Genomic DNA, 14,059 nt, shown 5'->3' with positions numbered 1-14,059 from the left:
AAGCCGGCGCAGGCGGCTTCCACTTCGAACCCGCAGAGCTGACCAATGTATCTGTCGGAGACGTCGTCACGTTCGAGTTCTACCCACCAGACCATTCTGTGGCTCGGGCCGAGTTTGGAAGCGCTTGTGTACCCTACGAATATACTGGAAAAGATCGAATAGGATTCTGGTTAGGGACGCAATGGGTCAAAACACACAACGATGTGAGCAGTCGCACACGATTCAAACGATGCGACGTTGTCGACTAACAAAGCAGATTACCCACTGGAATTTGACAATCAACAGCACGGAGCCAATCTTCTATTACTGCGCCGCCCCAGATTCATGCAAAGGGAAGCAGATGATTGGCGTCATCAATCCAAATGCCACTCAGACGCTCCATGACCAGCAACTGGCCGCAGCTAGGGCCGACTACCAACTAGCACCTGGCGATCCCGTGCCCAACGAAGCCTCTTCAACCTTTGTCTCTTCACCGACGGCTAGCTCACAGGCAGAACTCGTATCTATCAACAAACCTTCCCCGAAGCTCTCTACGGCTGCCATCGCTGGCATCACAGTTGGTGTGGTTGTCTTTCTCACTTTGTGTGCAGGTCTCCTCTTCTTCCTCATCCGTAAGGCTCGCGTGGGGCACCAAACACCTGTTACATTACACAACCAGACCGGTAAGCAAGTAAACGAAGTTCCCGTCGAGCTCGGCGGAGCACCAGTGTACAGCCCTGTGTACAGCCCTGTGCAAAACAACCTTGGTCCACCTAAACTTTAGGCAAAAACATTGGTCGTCCTAGATCACTTGGCAACGAATTTTTCAGCTAGTTATGACCTATTTCTATCGGGCTAAGCATAAAACATTGCGGAGTAGTCAAACCTGATTTCCATCTCGTTTCATTCGTTTTCGGAAGTAACTAGAACATGTAATGAAACACCATTCTATTGTAGGAATATAGTACCTTAATGCCTATCTCATATATTTTCTCTCATTTTCCTCCGTATCGTCTCATGATCGCTCTACTACATTCAATCCTCTTGATACACCGCCTACGTTCATGCATATGCATCGCAGAAGGAAAACAAAGACAGACATGGATGATATGCATGTTGTATAGGGATTACCGAGCAATAACTGCCTCTCACACCATACGCTTCAAGATCTGCCCACCTGCACAGACCGTTCCTGGCGCTAGTAACTGGGAACGCGCACAGCCGTGATCGCAAAGGCCGTAATGGTAGCTGCCTATACACACGACCTCGTTCGCTGGGCTACATGGAATGCAGGTCTGAGATGCAGCTGGTAGGCTTCCTGCTACACCTGTGGGTGGTGTTGACCCTTGGGAAGCCAACGCCTGGGTAGCTTGAGCAACGAAAGCCTTGGCTTCGGAAGCTGGCATCCCTCCAGCAGCGAGAGCTTTAACTGGTGCACGGCTGAACCAGTTCAGGGATGCGGTCTCAGAAGCTGAATACGTCGGCTGTTCGTGTAAAACTGTGAGCGCGCTTGCCTGGCTGGGCGAGTTGTTAGATAATGCATCTGCTGGGCGAGGCGCCTGCAGCTCGCCACCGAGCGCAGTCATTGAAGCACACCCGGAACCGAGAAGCCCCGTGGTAGGTCGTGCCTGACTCCCGGTCTGTACAGCGCTTCCAGGATCTGGGAACGCGAAGTCAAAGTTCTCAATGGTTGAACACGCTGAGCTTGGTAAGTTAGCGATAAACATGTCGGGAAGGGACGCTAGAAATCCAGGGTCGGTTCCTCCGCCGCGGACGCTAATTGGGGCACAGTTCATATAAATTTCGCGGTTGCCTTTCTTGTTGAACCAGGTCCAAGCAAAAGTATAGGTACCACTGGGCAGCTCTTTTGGGAGCACAACCTCAAATGTGTCCGGGATGGGGCTCGCAGGACCTCCTAACAAATTCTCCTCTGCGGTAGCTGGGCACCCCCCAACCACGCTATGTATTACCTTCCACCGGCTGTTTTTGGTGGGCTGCAGATCTTCAGACAATGAGAATTGGCAGGATCCACCCCCATGAACTGCAGAGCCCACAAAGCGGATTGTTTGCGCTTCACCAGCCGTCCAACTGTTCATCTGCGTCACATCGTACACGCCCGGTCGAAGCTTTCAGGGGAAATCACTACCTGTGCCATCTAGTGGAGCATTGTTGAGCGTGGAAATGCCGTAAGGCACGGGGCTAACTAGTTTCACATGTGCAAGCGTGCTAGCAAATATTGTGCACGCAATTCCAAGCGATGCAACTCGTGTCAGCCGCATATTGAATATTAGTCTTGGCAGTGGACTGCAAGAATGGCAATGACGATTAAATATCTACGGTCAGCAGGTGAGAAAGCTGACGAAGGGGTAGTGGCTTATGAGTAAGCGCAGTGTGCCCACAGCCCTTGTATCACGGCCATTATCAGCGTAGATGTTTGCCCAATTACCGGATGAGCATCGAGATCATTGGGAGCCAATAATAGTGCATTCTTGACAATGCAATATGTCAGACGATGTGAACATTCCACGCATCGACACATATATAATTGCAGTTTGTGCATTAGTACTGGCTCGTTTGACACCAGCATCACCCGCTAACCTTGATAAAATGCAGCCAGCACTACCTCAATCTGCCATTTTAAATGAAGAGATGTTGCCGAAGAGTTTGAAAGATGAGGCGAAGGACGTGAAGAAGAAGGAGAAGGAGAAGAAGAAGAAGGAGGAGGAGACGACCATGGAGAACGTGAAAAACGACAAAGAAGATTACGTTACTGACAATGCGGAACAGCCTGAGCGTTCATGTCAAAGTTCAACTGCCATTGTGTCTCAAAAAGATGATGCGTTCGTTTCCGATCCAGCTCTCCAGCCCGATGGAGAGAATGTCAGAGTTCCCAAGTACCTAAAGGATTTCGCGAATATTCTAAGAGATACAGGAGAATTTCATAGAGTCACTATGAAGAACAATGTGCAAACACTTCAGAAGAACATACAGAATACGATACTGAACCATGAAATCCTGCCCAATCCACATATAAAAATCTTCAGGGAGAACATACAAAAGATACTCAGGCTTGCAAACAGATAACTAAATCAAATCAAATCGACCATGGGTCTATCCAAATCAAATCAAATTGAAGGTCAGATTTGATTTGATTTATCTGTTTGCAAGCCTGGTCATAGCAGCTAACACGCTGTTCCATTTAGGACGACTTGCGAAACGTAAAGTTCGCAACTCCTAGCCTTCGTTACTATCTATTAATGAACCGTCAAGATCACTAACTATTTTAGCTTAGAGATGACAGAGGACTGCACGTTCAGGTCATTCATACTGTATAGCGGTGTACAAAAGATTCATGTTTGGAGGCGTGATGTGTGATGCAAAGTCTGCATATCCGCACCAGCCACTGCGGCACGGTGCTTAGTTGTATTACTGTTGACGATTGGACTGTCGCAGTACATAATCACATCATCCACAACATAAGTACCGCATTTCCGAGCAGCGACTAACTTATATGATGCTTTGCGGGCTTGCACATTGGCTAAACAGCACGCGTGCTGTATTATCAGCGATGATCAAGCTATGCATCAACATATGCATGTGAGATTCTGTCGTGTAACTGTGGCTCGCCAACCCTCCAGTCACATCACTACACGTTTCCAATCTGAATGCTGATGTCCCTCCCAGCTATTCTTTCAAAACATCAGTAGATTGTCCAGGGGGAGTGGCGACCAAACAAGTGGCATGTTGTCAGTAGCGATTGCGGCTTCACCATACACGTAGCTGCGCAGCACACTTGAGCAGCCCCACAATTCGTATGTAACTTAGTGCAAAAGTCGGTTGCAGAATAACTGATTTGATTGGTCAATCCACGATCTTCTGATGACTGGGCTTTTGGAACGCTGTCCACATGAGTGAAGCTGCAAACGCTAATGACAGTAGTGCCAGTGATTGCAGCATGCAATCACCATAAGAGCCCGACATTGATAAGACTCTCCCCGGGAGGAGGGCTGTGCGGGGTGCGCAGTCTGATCGCCAACTTGTGCTTGCACTTCAACAAATACACACCAACACCTTTACCAAAAGGATACGCTGTAGCCTAGTACAGGCCCACCACTATGAATTCGCGAGCTTGTGATGATAATTTGGTAACCCTCACGCGCCAAAAAATCCTAAAGCTTTTAGGAGCCAACATCATCAACCCTTTTATGCAATCCGAGGAGGAACGCCACCCATGGAAAGTTAGTGAAACTCAGAAGCTTGACTTTCCACTTCTTCGAATTTGGGATGTCAAATCAGGGAGCTATCCCAATAGGGATGGCCGTATGCTATCGAGATCACCTAGGTTGCCTCTTATCACAGAGCAAGCTCGTAAAGACTTCCTTGCCATTCACCTCAATCACGGGATCTGGGTACCAACACCATACATATCCTTCACAAAATCAGCCAGCGCGATTGAGAATCTCGCAAAACAGAGAAGCACAAGACGAGGAAATCAGACACTCACTGTCATTGACCCCGCCACTCGACTTAAAAACGGTTTACTAATCCTCGATATCGCTGCTGAAATGGAGAATTATGATATCCCAGACCCTTATAATAAGGGAATGGAATACTACGTCGACCACTACATTTGTCTATGGGAAGTTGCCGCTGAAGAAATTGTTGGTCACTACGAGTGGGAAGAGCTCGCCGATAATAAGGACTGGTTTGATGATATCATCGCGCCAGATTTCCGTAAGTTTAAGAGAGAAAAGAAATCCCAATCTACTTCTACTCGTCTATCAGCGTTCGATATGTCCACGATCATGGAAAGTCTTTCTGGTCAGTCTTCACCCTTCTGGAGGTATGCACACAGCTAACCATCAAAGCCGCGCGCACATCCATTGACGCACACATCGAGTATCTTGAAGATTCAGATAACTCTTCCGAACATCACTATCTAGATGACAACTGCACGGACTCCGATGATGATGCAGAGGAGGCGAATCAGAACGACGATATGATCAAGGCAATAGAGGATCTCTAGTAAAGGGAGGATACACGCCGGTAATTCTGCCTTGTCTGTCCGGATAAAATCAATACGCACATCTCGGATCTGGCTGTAGCGCGCGTGGTAGACCGCCTGCATGGATGGGTTATTAAACATCATGTACGGAGCAAATGGCTGCCGGAACGTCATCGTCTCCCAGTCCACTTTATCCATGAACCAAGCATAGCCATGACGTCTCATATTGTCTTGAAACCCCAACCCTTCGCGTCTCCGCAGTCCGTCTGGCTGGTTGACATCGCTCTCTAGTCGTACATCATGCCAAAGGCCGCCGGCCCGCTGGATAAGGCCGGAAGAGTAGGAAAACTGGAGACACCGCAGAAACATTAGCATGACACGAGTATGTTCCCACGTGACGAAATGGTGGTCGTTCAGGCTGTACACCATCTCAAATCCAACACAGAACTTATTAACATTCCATCGTAACCACCTTACAAGGGTGGCGGTGAAAAAAGTATAGTATGGCGTATTACTATCTCGTGCTGATTGGAAGCGTTGTGTATGTAGCTGCCGTTGCTGGAATCGAGCGTTCATCTGACCGAATAATTGCCTCGAAATACGATGTTCCTCTCGTGTGCCAAAACACTTCTGCGCTGATCCTAATAGAGCATAGTGACAGCGGAGTTTGGTATAAAGATAAGCCCGGACTAACGCGACAGGATCATGGCTGAGGCCCGCTCCAACGTGTTGCCATGTCTTGCGTAACTTAGGGTCGAGTGCTAGTGTCTCTATGGCTGTGTTGGTAAAGGGATAGGCGTTCCCAGCAGCGAATATCTCCTTGATGCTAGAGTAAAACTGGCTATAGAGGAGCCCGTTCGTGCGGCTTTTCGAACTCCGATAGGTCTCGATCGTGAAACTTCCGCTGTCAATGTACTACATACGATCACTGGGCGCAGATTGACTTTGATTGTTTCATTACACAACAGCTGCTCTTGGCTTGCATGGCGGGGTAGCCATTTACATCCAACCTTGTGGCTCACCTGCTCTCGATCTACCATCTCCGTCTCTTGTCCCTTACTCAGCTATGACGTTGTGGAATTCCCCCGCCCCACTCTTCCCAGATATAGACCTCTTAGACGCGTACACATACATATCCATCGAGCCTTTGGTAGAGTTTACAGCCAATGGCAGTGAGTCGCCGTGCGCACCACTAGCTGTCAGCAACAGCCTGAGCATGAGCATGAGCATCAGAAGCTTGGCGCAGCTTGGCGCAGCTTGGCATGGGTAACGTGCTTATGATCAGCATCAGCATCAGCATCGGTTACTCAATAAGAAGAGACGATGATCGGCAGGCCAATCAACGTGAAGCGCAATCTCCGTGAGCAAGGATCTACCGGGCAACGTGTGCACGGCGACATTTATACCATAGGTGTAGTGAGTCTGACCATGATCAACTCGTCCAAGCTGTAGAATTTCCAGTGCAGATCGCTGTTTGCAGTATGTAGTGTCGTACCCGAATGGTGTTGATACTGCAAGCACAATAAGCGGGTTGTGCGTCAAGTCGACCCCACCTCTGATCGGAATCAGTGCTGCTCGGAACGCATGGACAGTAACGTTGAGCTCTGTGCCGCGTCCAGATAATTCAAGTTATACCATCTAACTAGTAGAGCAATCACTACTGATTAGATTGAAGATTGTTAGCGTCTTTGTGCATAAAGTTACCATAATCAGTTCGAGTCTCCGTCCTCGAATGCGATGAGCCGCACACGCAAGCTAGCAGCCTGGCCTTGTTCTTATGGGTCATCAAAACAAATGCCATCAATTGTCTTGACAATTTCAACGATCGATACATTGTTTAGAATCATGCGGCTCTTGTCCGCTCTGCCATGCATCTTAGAAATGGAGCGGAAATTCCGCGCCCTCACGCTGTAGGAGATGCTTCGATTTCCCACCAATTAGTACCATCATGTTTCGTTCATGAGCGCTACATAGCACAGATTTCTATTGATGCAATATCTAAATACACATGGAGTTGAACATGTGGAGTATCTCTAAGACGATTGCAGATAATCTGCGGCACTCACGTAATAGCAAGTGAGCTCAGGTGGTCCACATCCTTTGTGAAGATGATATTACACTTCGCGGAGAGGTGCTAGTTTGTATTAAGAACTGAATCGCGTTATGCCAATTATCAGAGCTGACTAGTCTCAGTCCGCTGCGGATCGATCATGCATGTTTATTAATCAACTGTTGCCTATCACAATCGGAATATACAAAGAGATACGATCAACCATCTTTTATCAGTAATTATGCGTCTCGAATTATAGTTGGCGCATGCATCCTGCACAGCTAATTCGCATCTTCGCTTAGTTCAGGTATAGCTGTGGCGTGGTACGAACCTACGTGTCCTGCTCTTAACCAATCGAAGCCCCTCGCACAGAGGCGAATATTAGTGATAGAGCTGTCAAAAATCAAGCCAGTCCAACTGGCCCGACCTAGTGCAGTAGTCGACAGGTTCGATCTTTGCCAACCCTACTTCACAGAACATCAAAAACGGATGTTCAACGAGCAAAAGACCATTAACTTTTAGTAACCACTATCTCACGTGCAAACATTCTATTGCGCTTGTTGATCTGTAAGCCAGCACAGTCTCAGCTTATGTCTATAGACGCGGAAAGCTCGTCACTTAGACTATCGGTTTCGTCTCATATCTGGCCACCTAGCATTGGTTCAACAGAACCAGAATGACAGCGCACTCAAATACTCAAAAGTCATCCTTCCGCTCCACCAAATCGATCAAAACAGTTTTCGCAGCAATGGACGTCTGCAAAGATCTCGATAACTTCGGCCATATGTTGAAACAACAGAAGCGCGTACTGCAGAACGCAAAGAAAAAGCAGGGACAATGTCCTCGAGACCGCAAGGGAAGAGAAGAGATGCTGTTAGAGTTCATGATGGCTTCGATGGCCACGTCAATGAAGCAAAGCAACCAAACACATATGGTACACTCGTCATTCGTTCCCGAAGCATACCCGCCTTCCACCGTCTCTGTCGACACTTTGAAGCCGCTATCAATCGGAGAACTTAGGCTCGAGACGCACCATCGGGGGACCTCTCTTCTGTTGCGCACTCTCACGCCGCCAAACCGTATGACAGGGATACTAGTGCTGGTAGAAGACCAAAATAGGGACGTCACCGTATTGCAGCTATATCAGCAGAGAGATGAGGACAGCCGCGCAGCCTCAGATATCATTGGAGAAGGTTCGATTCTGATCATCAAGGAACCATTCTTCAAAGTCATGGCATCTGGGGAATACGGTATACGCGTAGATCACGTTTCAGATGTCATGTTTCTTGACAATGATGATCCAAAAGTACCCCAGTCATGGCGACCACGACTATCTGAGATTGGAAATTCAGCGGACGCTTTGAAGCTTGAGGGGAATATTCTTATGGGACAAGGAAAGTACTGGAAAGCCATTCAAGTGTAAGCGTGATATGTGACAAAAGAGTGACTGCGCTAATATACATTGACAGATACTCAAATAGTTTGGCGGCTTCACATAACCTTAGCGAGATTGAAGTGATCAAGAGAAACAGGTCATTAGCATATCTCAAAACCCAGCAATACGACGCCGCACTTTCTGACACGGGTTTCCCAAACTTTGGCAAAGAGCTATCAGAGAAGACACTATTCCGTGCGGCAGAAGCGCTGTATCATCTCGCTCGATTCGAAGAATGTCGCAGCGTGCTTGAAACGCTTTGCAAGAAGTTTCCACATAACGAACAGGCGGTTACTGTTCTCCACCGTGCTCGTGGTCGATGTACCGAGAGCAGCAGCGGGGCTTTTGACTTCAAGCTACTTCAAGCGAAAGCAAAGAAGCATAGACCCCCACACATGGATCATGCTACGTACATGGGACCTGTGGAGGTACGAGAAACAGGGTCAAAGGGCCGCGGATTATTTGCAACCAAGTCGATGAAAGTCGGGGATTTGATATTATGCGAAAAAGCATTTGCTCATGCTTACATCGATGAAGTATCTCGCAGCAATGCAAGCGTCACATTCCTAATGAACGTTGAGACAGAAAGAGGATTCTTGGGCGGCCAAGCCGATCTCATTCGATTGATCGTGCAAAAACTTTATAGCAACCCTTCGACTACCTCTGAATTCACTAACTTATACCACGGCGATTACAAAGCAGTGGATGTATCTTTCGTGGATGGAAAGCCAGTGGTCGACACGTAAGCGCACCCCTTAGGAACTGTATAATCAGTGCACAGGCTGACAGTGTTTTTCCTAAGGTTTCTCGTCGAACGGACAATGGCTTTGAATGTTTTTGGCTGTCCTATATCAAGCTTGAACTGGCACAGAGACGTCATAGCCAACAGAAACAGGGCAAAATCGGAATTCCATTCATGTGCCATTTGGACCAAAGCTTCATACATCAACCATAGTTGTATCGGCAATGTTTTTAGATCGTTCATTGGAGATATGATGATCATACGCGCAGCCAAGGATCTGGAAGCTGGTACCGAACTGACATTTTCCTATGCAACTTCAGATGAAGCGACAAATATAGAGCAGAAGCTCAAGAATTGGGGATTCGCTTGCAGCTGCGCTCGCTGCGAAGATATCAAAAGCACCAAGGCTTCAGTGTTCGTCAACAGGCGAAGCTTACAGGAGCAATTAAGGAATCTATGTGATTCGTTCTCGGACGTGTACGACATCCCAACAAAGAAGATGGAACGGTTACTCAAGGCGCTCAATGAGACCTACACGCTTCCAGCTGAATGTGTACCCCGACTGTCGCTTTGGGAACCACAACTTCTACTAACCCGAATCTATATGGGCCGAGCTAACTTCGCAAAGGGATTGGATTCTGTTAGTAATATTCTCAATTCATTGGGATTTACATTTGCTGGATTAGATGAAACTTTAACAGATTTCGAGCTTACGAGATGGGGTCAAATGGTGAACCATCTAGTAGAAGTCTTCCTACATGCATGCACGGGGTTTTCAAAGCTGGGATTGGAGAAGAAGTCAAAGCAGGCGGAGCATTATGCAAGACTTGGATATCTAGTACTGGTCGGAGAATATGCATCGTTTGATCAGACGTATCCTAGGCCATAGGACAGGTAATTAGCCGAGACTTCTAGGGCAAATGAACCATCATCGCTAAATACTGTCATGTGTTATTATTGTCATATTGTCATTCTATTACAGTCTATCTACAGTTAGGGACTACATCTTCTTATATTCCGCCACCCCAGATCGTATGCAATGGCTAGATTTAGCTTATTAAAATCGCAATTGGTTCAAAGTTGATGCATGTAATTGGTGTACACCCACTTCACGTTCAGCCTGAGTTTTGTTGATTATTAAATTTGTTGAGAGAAAAGAAACCGAGCCGGTTTCGTCGCATCATAGAATGGGAGTGAGCTGCTAGCCTGTCGCCATCGTTGGCGCACGACGTTGGCGGCACTGTGAGTACAGAAATGTATTAGCAACCTGCAGATTATCGAACTGCCTACAACTCGAGACAGCGCCACGTCCTGCGGCTTCGTCGCAGCACAAACGCAAAGACCAATGGTCTCAACGACGACGTTAAGATTGGGGTCAGGTTGAAATTTGCGAGCGGCACAGTAGTCCGGCAACGCCTCGCACGCTGTGACCCTCCATATGCTACGTAGTCGGGAACAATTCGTTGGTGGCTGGTATAGCTTTGGAAATGCACACCTTGGGAAGCAGAACATGGATTCGAGCTGTTAGGCCACATCCTGATTAGTCGGAATGTGGCACGGTGGGAAGGATTGCGGCACGGCGGCTTAGGCTGAATCCTCCAAACTGCTTACGGGCCCGTGAGGCGTTAGCAGTTTGTAGGCATACTTAGAATCGTATTGCATAATGACACTAAGCCCAGTCGTCTTGCACTTAGTGCTGATACTTACGATTCTCTTCCCTTCACTGCTCAATTACATATGACATGCTCATGTCTGGATGCTGTATTGCGGTGAGGAATGGCGTTAAGTGGTGCCAAGTCATACCGGTCATCGCGTATGTCACGTGACTATGGCGTAGTTAGAAGGGTTGCAGCGTAGCTACATCCTTCGTGCTTGCTTACTGCCTGTGCGCACAATAAAAAGCGTAAGCATTTTGAAATCGTGACATAGCAGCGCAACGCCGCAAAAGGGTAGCGAAGGTGAAAGAGGAGAAATATCGACTTGCTACACATAATCCAGTATGTTAAAGAAGCTATAACGTAGTTTACAAGCGAGTGACGCGTACAAGCGAGTGACGCACCCCACCAACTTTACAAACTTCTAAAGCTATACAACTTAACAACATAATACACACACACACACAATTTATTTACGCCCGGCGGCCAAGCCGAAAGGGCTGCTAACGCTAGTCTAACTTTACACTTCCTACGCTCAGTCTTGGTCTCCCTAGCCCCTATGTCTTCTTTGGCCCACTTCTCTATATAGCTTGCTATCTAAGTCAAAGCCCTTACTTAATATCTTAGCACGCTTCTTCTCTATCTACTATTATTCCTTATCAAATGCTCGTGGGTTATGTAGTATTACTAGTAGCAGACTGGCTCAGAGTCGGCATCTTCAAGAGATTCTCCAAGTGTTCAACGTCCTATCTTCGGCGGCTGAAGCGCTGTCTGCTGTTGACTGCACGAGACTGCTGATAAGTTTATGTTAGTAGCTGAGATTTACCTAGTAGTTAGTTAGATATTAGTTTGCGTCAAGTCTCCGTGTTGCTATTGCGAATCGTATCTTAGCTCGCACTGCGTCCATATCTGGCGCCCATTTCGCGTCGTCCGTCGCTGCTTTCCCGCCTAGGTAGAATGACATGTTTCCTCTGCTTATCTGCGTGCACTGCAGCATTTCTATTCGCTGAGTCGTCCACTTTCGGCAGCGGAATAGAAAATGCTCCACCGTCTCTGCTGCCTGCCCGCATTCGCATTGGTCTGTTGTTGATGCTTTGATTCGGTATCGATACGTGTTCAGCTGTGCCATGCCTGTTCTGAGCTGGGCAAGCACGCTGCTCTCTTTCCGCGAAAGCCCGTCGTAGAGTTGTCGCGTGTGCTTTCCTGGCAGTGCCGTGTCGATTCGTTTGGAATATGCTCCTACGTCTACTGGTATCTTCTTAGCTATGCCTTGCTTACGTGCTATGTTGTGCGTAGTTGATCGCATTCTAGGGAGCTGTGTCTGTGGCCTAGTGTTTGGTCTAGTTGCTGTCTTCGCCTCTCGTTTAGCGAGGCTTGCGAGCTCATTCTCTTCGCTCGCAGGTAGCCATAGCACTATCAGCATGTTACCGTCTCTTTTTAGTGTTTGTACAATCTTGTAGAACCGGCTGATGTAGCCTTGCCCGGACTGCTGCCGCGGTCTTCCAAGTGTAAGCACCGCTGCTTTGTTCCTTGTTATTAGTACGATATTGCGAAACCTTAGCTTTGGCAGCCTGCTCAACGCTTCAGCCATTGCTAATAGCTCTGCCGAGTACGGGTTCTGTTCCTCTCTCTTGCCTAACGTAACGGAGAAAGCTTGTGTTTCATTCTTCTGTATGCTGATCGCGCCTCCCATGCCGACTACTCCGTTCCGCGCCGAGCTGTTTACGGCGATGCGTACCGCCCAGTTCGCCTCGAGGCTCTGTGCCGCGTTCTCCACTACAGTCTGCACTCTCTTCTCCCATGGTGCTAGGACGCCCGGTAGGATCGTCTCCATCTGCTCCATCTCTATGTCTTTGAGCGCTTCTGCCACCTGGAACAGCGGCGAGCGGTACTGTCTTCTGAACTTTCGCATCCGCGACGTGTGTCTTCGTAACGGGTTATTCTCAGGCAGCGCGTGGATGTCGGTCCACAGCTTAACTGCCCGCTTCCAGAACCGCTCTTGAGCACTTGGGATGTGCGCCTCTGCCTCTCCCACCCACGTTGCCACTGTGCGGAATGTCCCGACGATCGCTTGTGCCCCTATTCTTTGCACCCTGTTGATAGGTCTCATAAGCTTGTCTTTGTAGGCGTGCATCCACACGTTCGACGCGTAGTCCACTGTTGGCGCGACCGTTGCCGTGAACAGCTGTCGCGCTACTCTGGGTGAGAGTCCTCGCAGCCTCCTGAGTTCCAATGCTGCTTCCAGTCCCTTTGCGGCTGCTCTTGCAATGTGCTTGTGGTACTTGAGCCTGGCGTCCATGAGCACGCCAAGTATCTTGACGTGGTCCTTGGGCGAGACGCTCTGCCCCTTGATAATGAAGGGCTCGGTGGCACTCTTGTACGCCCTACGAGTAAAGTGGATAACGGCTGTCTTTTCTGCTTCAAACGTCGCTCCGCTTCTCCGTTCCCAGTCCAGTGCGTCTTGGATAATAGCATTGATGCCCTCTCTGTTGCTTTGCGCCGTCGGGCCTGTGACCCACGCAGTAAAGTCGTCAACGAATGCGATCGCGCCTCCGTACGTGTCGATAGGTCGCTGCACGAGATCGGCGTTGAAGAAGAGAAACAGAATTGGCGATAGCGGAGACCCTTGCGGCAGACCTGCTTGTGGCAGTTCTTGGACCTTAGAAGTCTGTCCGTTGACCTGGATTGACGCAGTGCGCTCTGAGCAGAATGCTTCTATCCACTTCAGCAGCTTCTGTGGTATGCCTCGTGCTTTCATCCTCTGCAGCAGTCTTTCCTTACACACCCCGTTGTACGCTCCCTTGACATCGAAGCTGATCAGACTGACTGTCCGCCGACCCCGCCACGCAGTGTAAATCTGCTCTTGGAGCAGCACTAGTGCTTGCTCGGCTGATCGCTGCTTGCGCGCTCCAAAGTGGTTAGTCGGCAGAAGCCCGTGTGTCTCTACCATGTGCGAGATCCTCTCTGCCACCACCGACTCTAATACTTTGCCTAGCGTGGCCAACAGTGAGATCGGCCTCCACGCCTTTGCGATAGTGTAGTCTTCCTTGCCTGGCTTCTTGAGCGGTATGATCTTGGCATGTCTCCATTGGCTAGGCAACACTCCCTCCTCTAGCGACTGTCGGAATAGCGCAAGCACATGGTCTTTCACTACCGGCCAGACCTGCTTCCACACTACGACAGGCAGTCCGTC

At 48.7% G+C, this 14,059-nt stretch overlaps 7 protein-coding genes across 7 annotated transcripts; 4 read left to right on the top strand and 3 right to left on the bottom strand.

The window, feature by feature from the left end:
- Nucleotides 1-943: 943 nt before the first annotated feature.
- Nucleotides 944-2,330, bottom strand: COCSADRAFT_355596 (uncharacterized protein). The gene is made up of 2 exons (XM_007700848.1): nt 2,175-2,330; nt 944-2,105 (listed from the first exon to the last, which is right to left on the bottom strand). Exons 1-2 carry the CDS (start codon nt 2,256-2,258, stop codon nt 1,128-1,130), a joined length of 1,062 nt encoding a protein of 353 aa, XP_007699038.1. The 5' UTR covers nt 2,259-2,330; the 3' UTR covers nt 944-1,127.
- Nucleotides 2,331-2,532: 202 nt separating this feature from the next.
- Nucleotides 2,533-3,444, top strand: COCSADRAFT_35982 (uncharacterized protein). Its single transcript, XM_007700253.1, has 2 exons — nt 2,533-3,253; nt 3,308-3,444. Exon 1 carries the CDS (start codon nt 2,587-2,589, stop codon nt 3,061-3,063), a length of 477 nt encoding a protein of 158 aa, XP_007698443.1. The 5' UTR covers nt 2,533-2,586; the 3' UTR covers nt 3,064-3,253; nt 3,308-3,444.
- A 650-nt stretch (nt 3,445-4,094) lies between these two features.
- Nucleotides 4,095-5,005, top strand: COCSADRAFT_86652 (uncharacterized protein; the record flags this gene model as incomplete). The annotated part of the gene is made up of 2 exons (XM_007700847.1): nt 4,095-4,800; nt 4,848-5,005. The coding sequence occupies 2 exons, from the start codon at nt 4,095-4,097 to the stop codon at nt 5,003-5,005; spliced, it is 864 nt and encodes a 287-aa protein (XP_007699037.1).
- A 288-nt stretch (nt 5,006-5,293) lies between these two features.
- Nucleotides 5,294-5,446, bottom strand: COCSADRAFT_70978 (uncharacterized protein; the record flags this gene model as incomplete). Its single annotated transcript, XM_007700846.1, has 1 exon — nt 5,294-5,446. A coding segment is annotated over one exon (153 nt), but the record flags the coding sequence as incomplete, so codon positions are not given.
- Nucleotides 5,447-5,629: 183 nt separating this feature from the next.
- Nucleotides 5,630-5,893, bottom strand: COCSADRAFT_115406 (uncharacterized protein; the record flags this gene model as incomplete). Its single annotated transcript, XM_007700845.1, has 1 exon — nt 5,630-5,893. A coding segment is annotated over one exon (264 nt), but the record flags the coding sequence as incomplete, so codon positions are not given.
- A 1,889-nt stretch (nt 5,894-7,782) lies between these two features.
- Nucleotides 7,783-10,100, top strand: COCSADRAFT_86951 (uncharacterized protein; the record flags this gene model as incomplete). The annotated part of the gene is made up of 3 exons (XM_007700844.1): nt 7,783-8,453; nt 8,504-9,211; nt 9,272-10,100. 3 exons carry the CDS (start codon nt 7,783-7,785, stop codon nt 10,098-10,100), a joined length of 2,208 nt encoding a protein of 735 aa, XP_007699034.1.
- A 3,254-nt stretch (nt 10,101-13,354) lies between these two features.
- Nucleotides 13,355-13,725, top strand: COCSADRAFT_35979 (uncharacterized protein; the record flags this gene model as incomplete). The annotated part of the gene is made up of 1 exon (XM_007700252.1): nt 13,355-13,725. A coding segment is annotated over one exon (162 nt), but the record flags the coding sequence as incomplete, so codon positions are not given.
- Nucleotides 13,726-14,059: the final 334 nt, after the last annotated feature.

Source organism: Bipolaris sorokiniana (genome assembly GCF_000338995.1).
Source record: "Bipolaris sorokiniana ND90Pr unplaced genomic scaffold COCSAscaffold_5, whole genome shotgun sequence".
NCBI classification, from domain to species: domain Eukaryota; kingdom Fungi; phylum Ascomycota; class Dothideomycetes; order Pleosporales; family Pleosporaceae; genus Bipolaris; species Bipolaris sorokiniana.
Note: the sequence above shows the minus strand (reverse complement) of the source record. Positions and strands in the feature narration are given on the sequence as shown.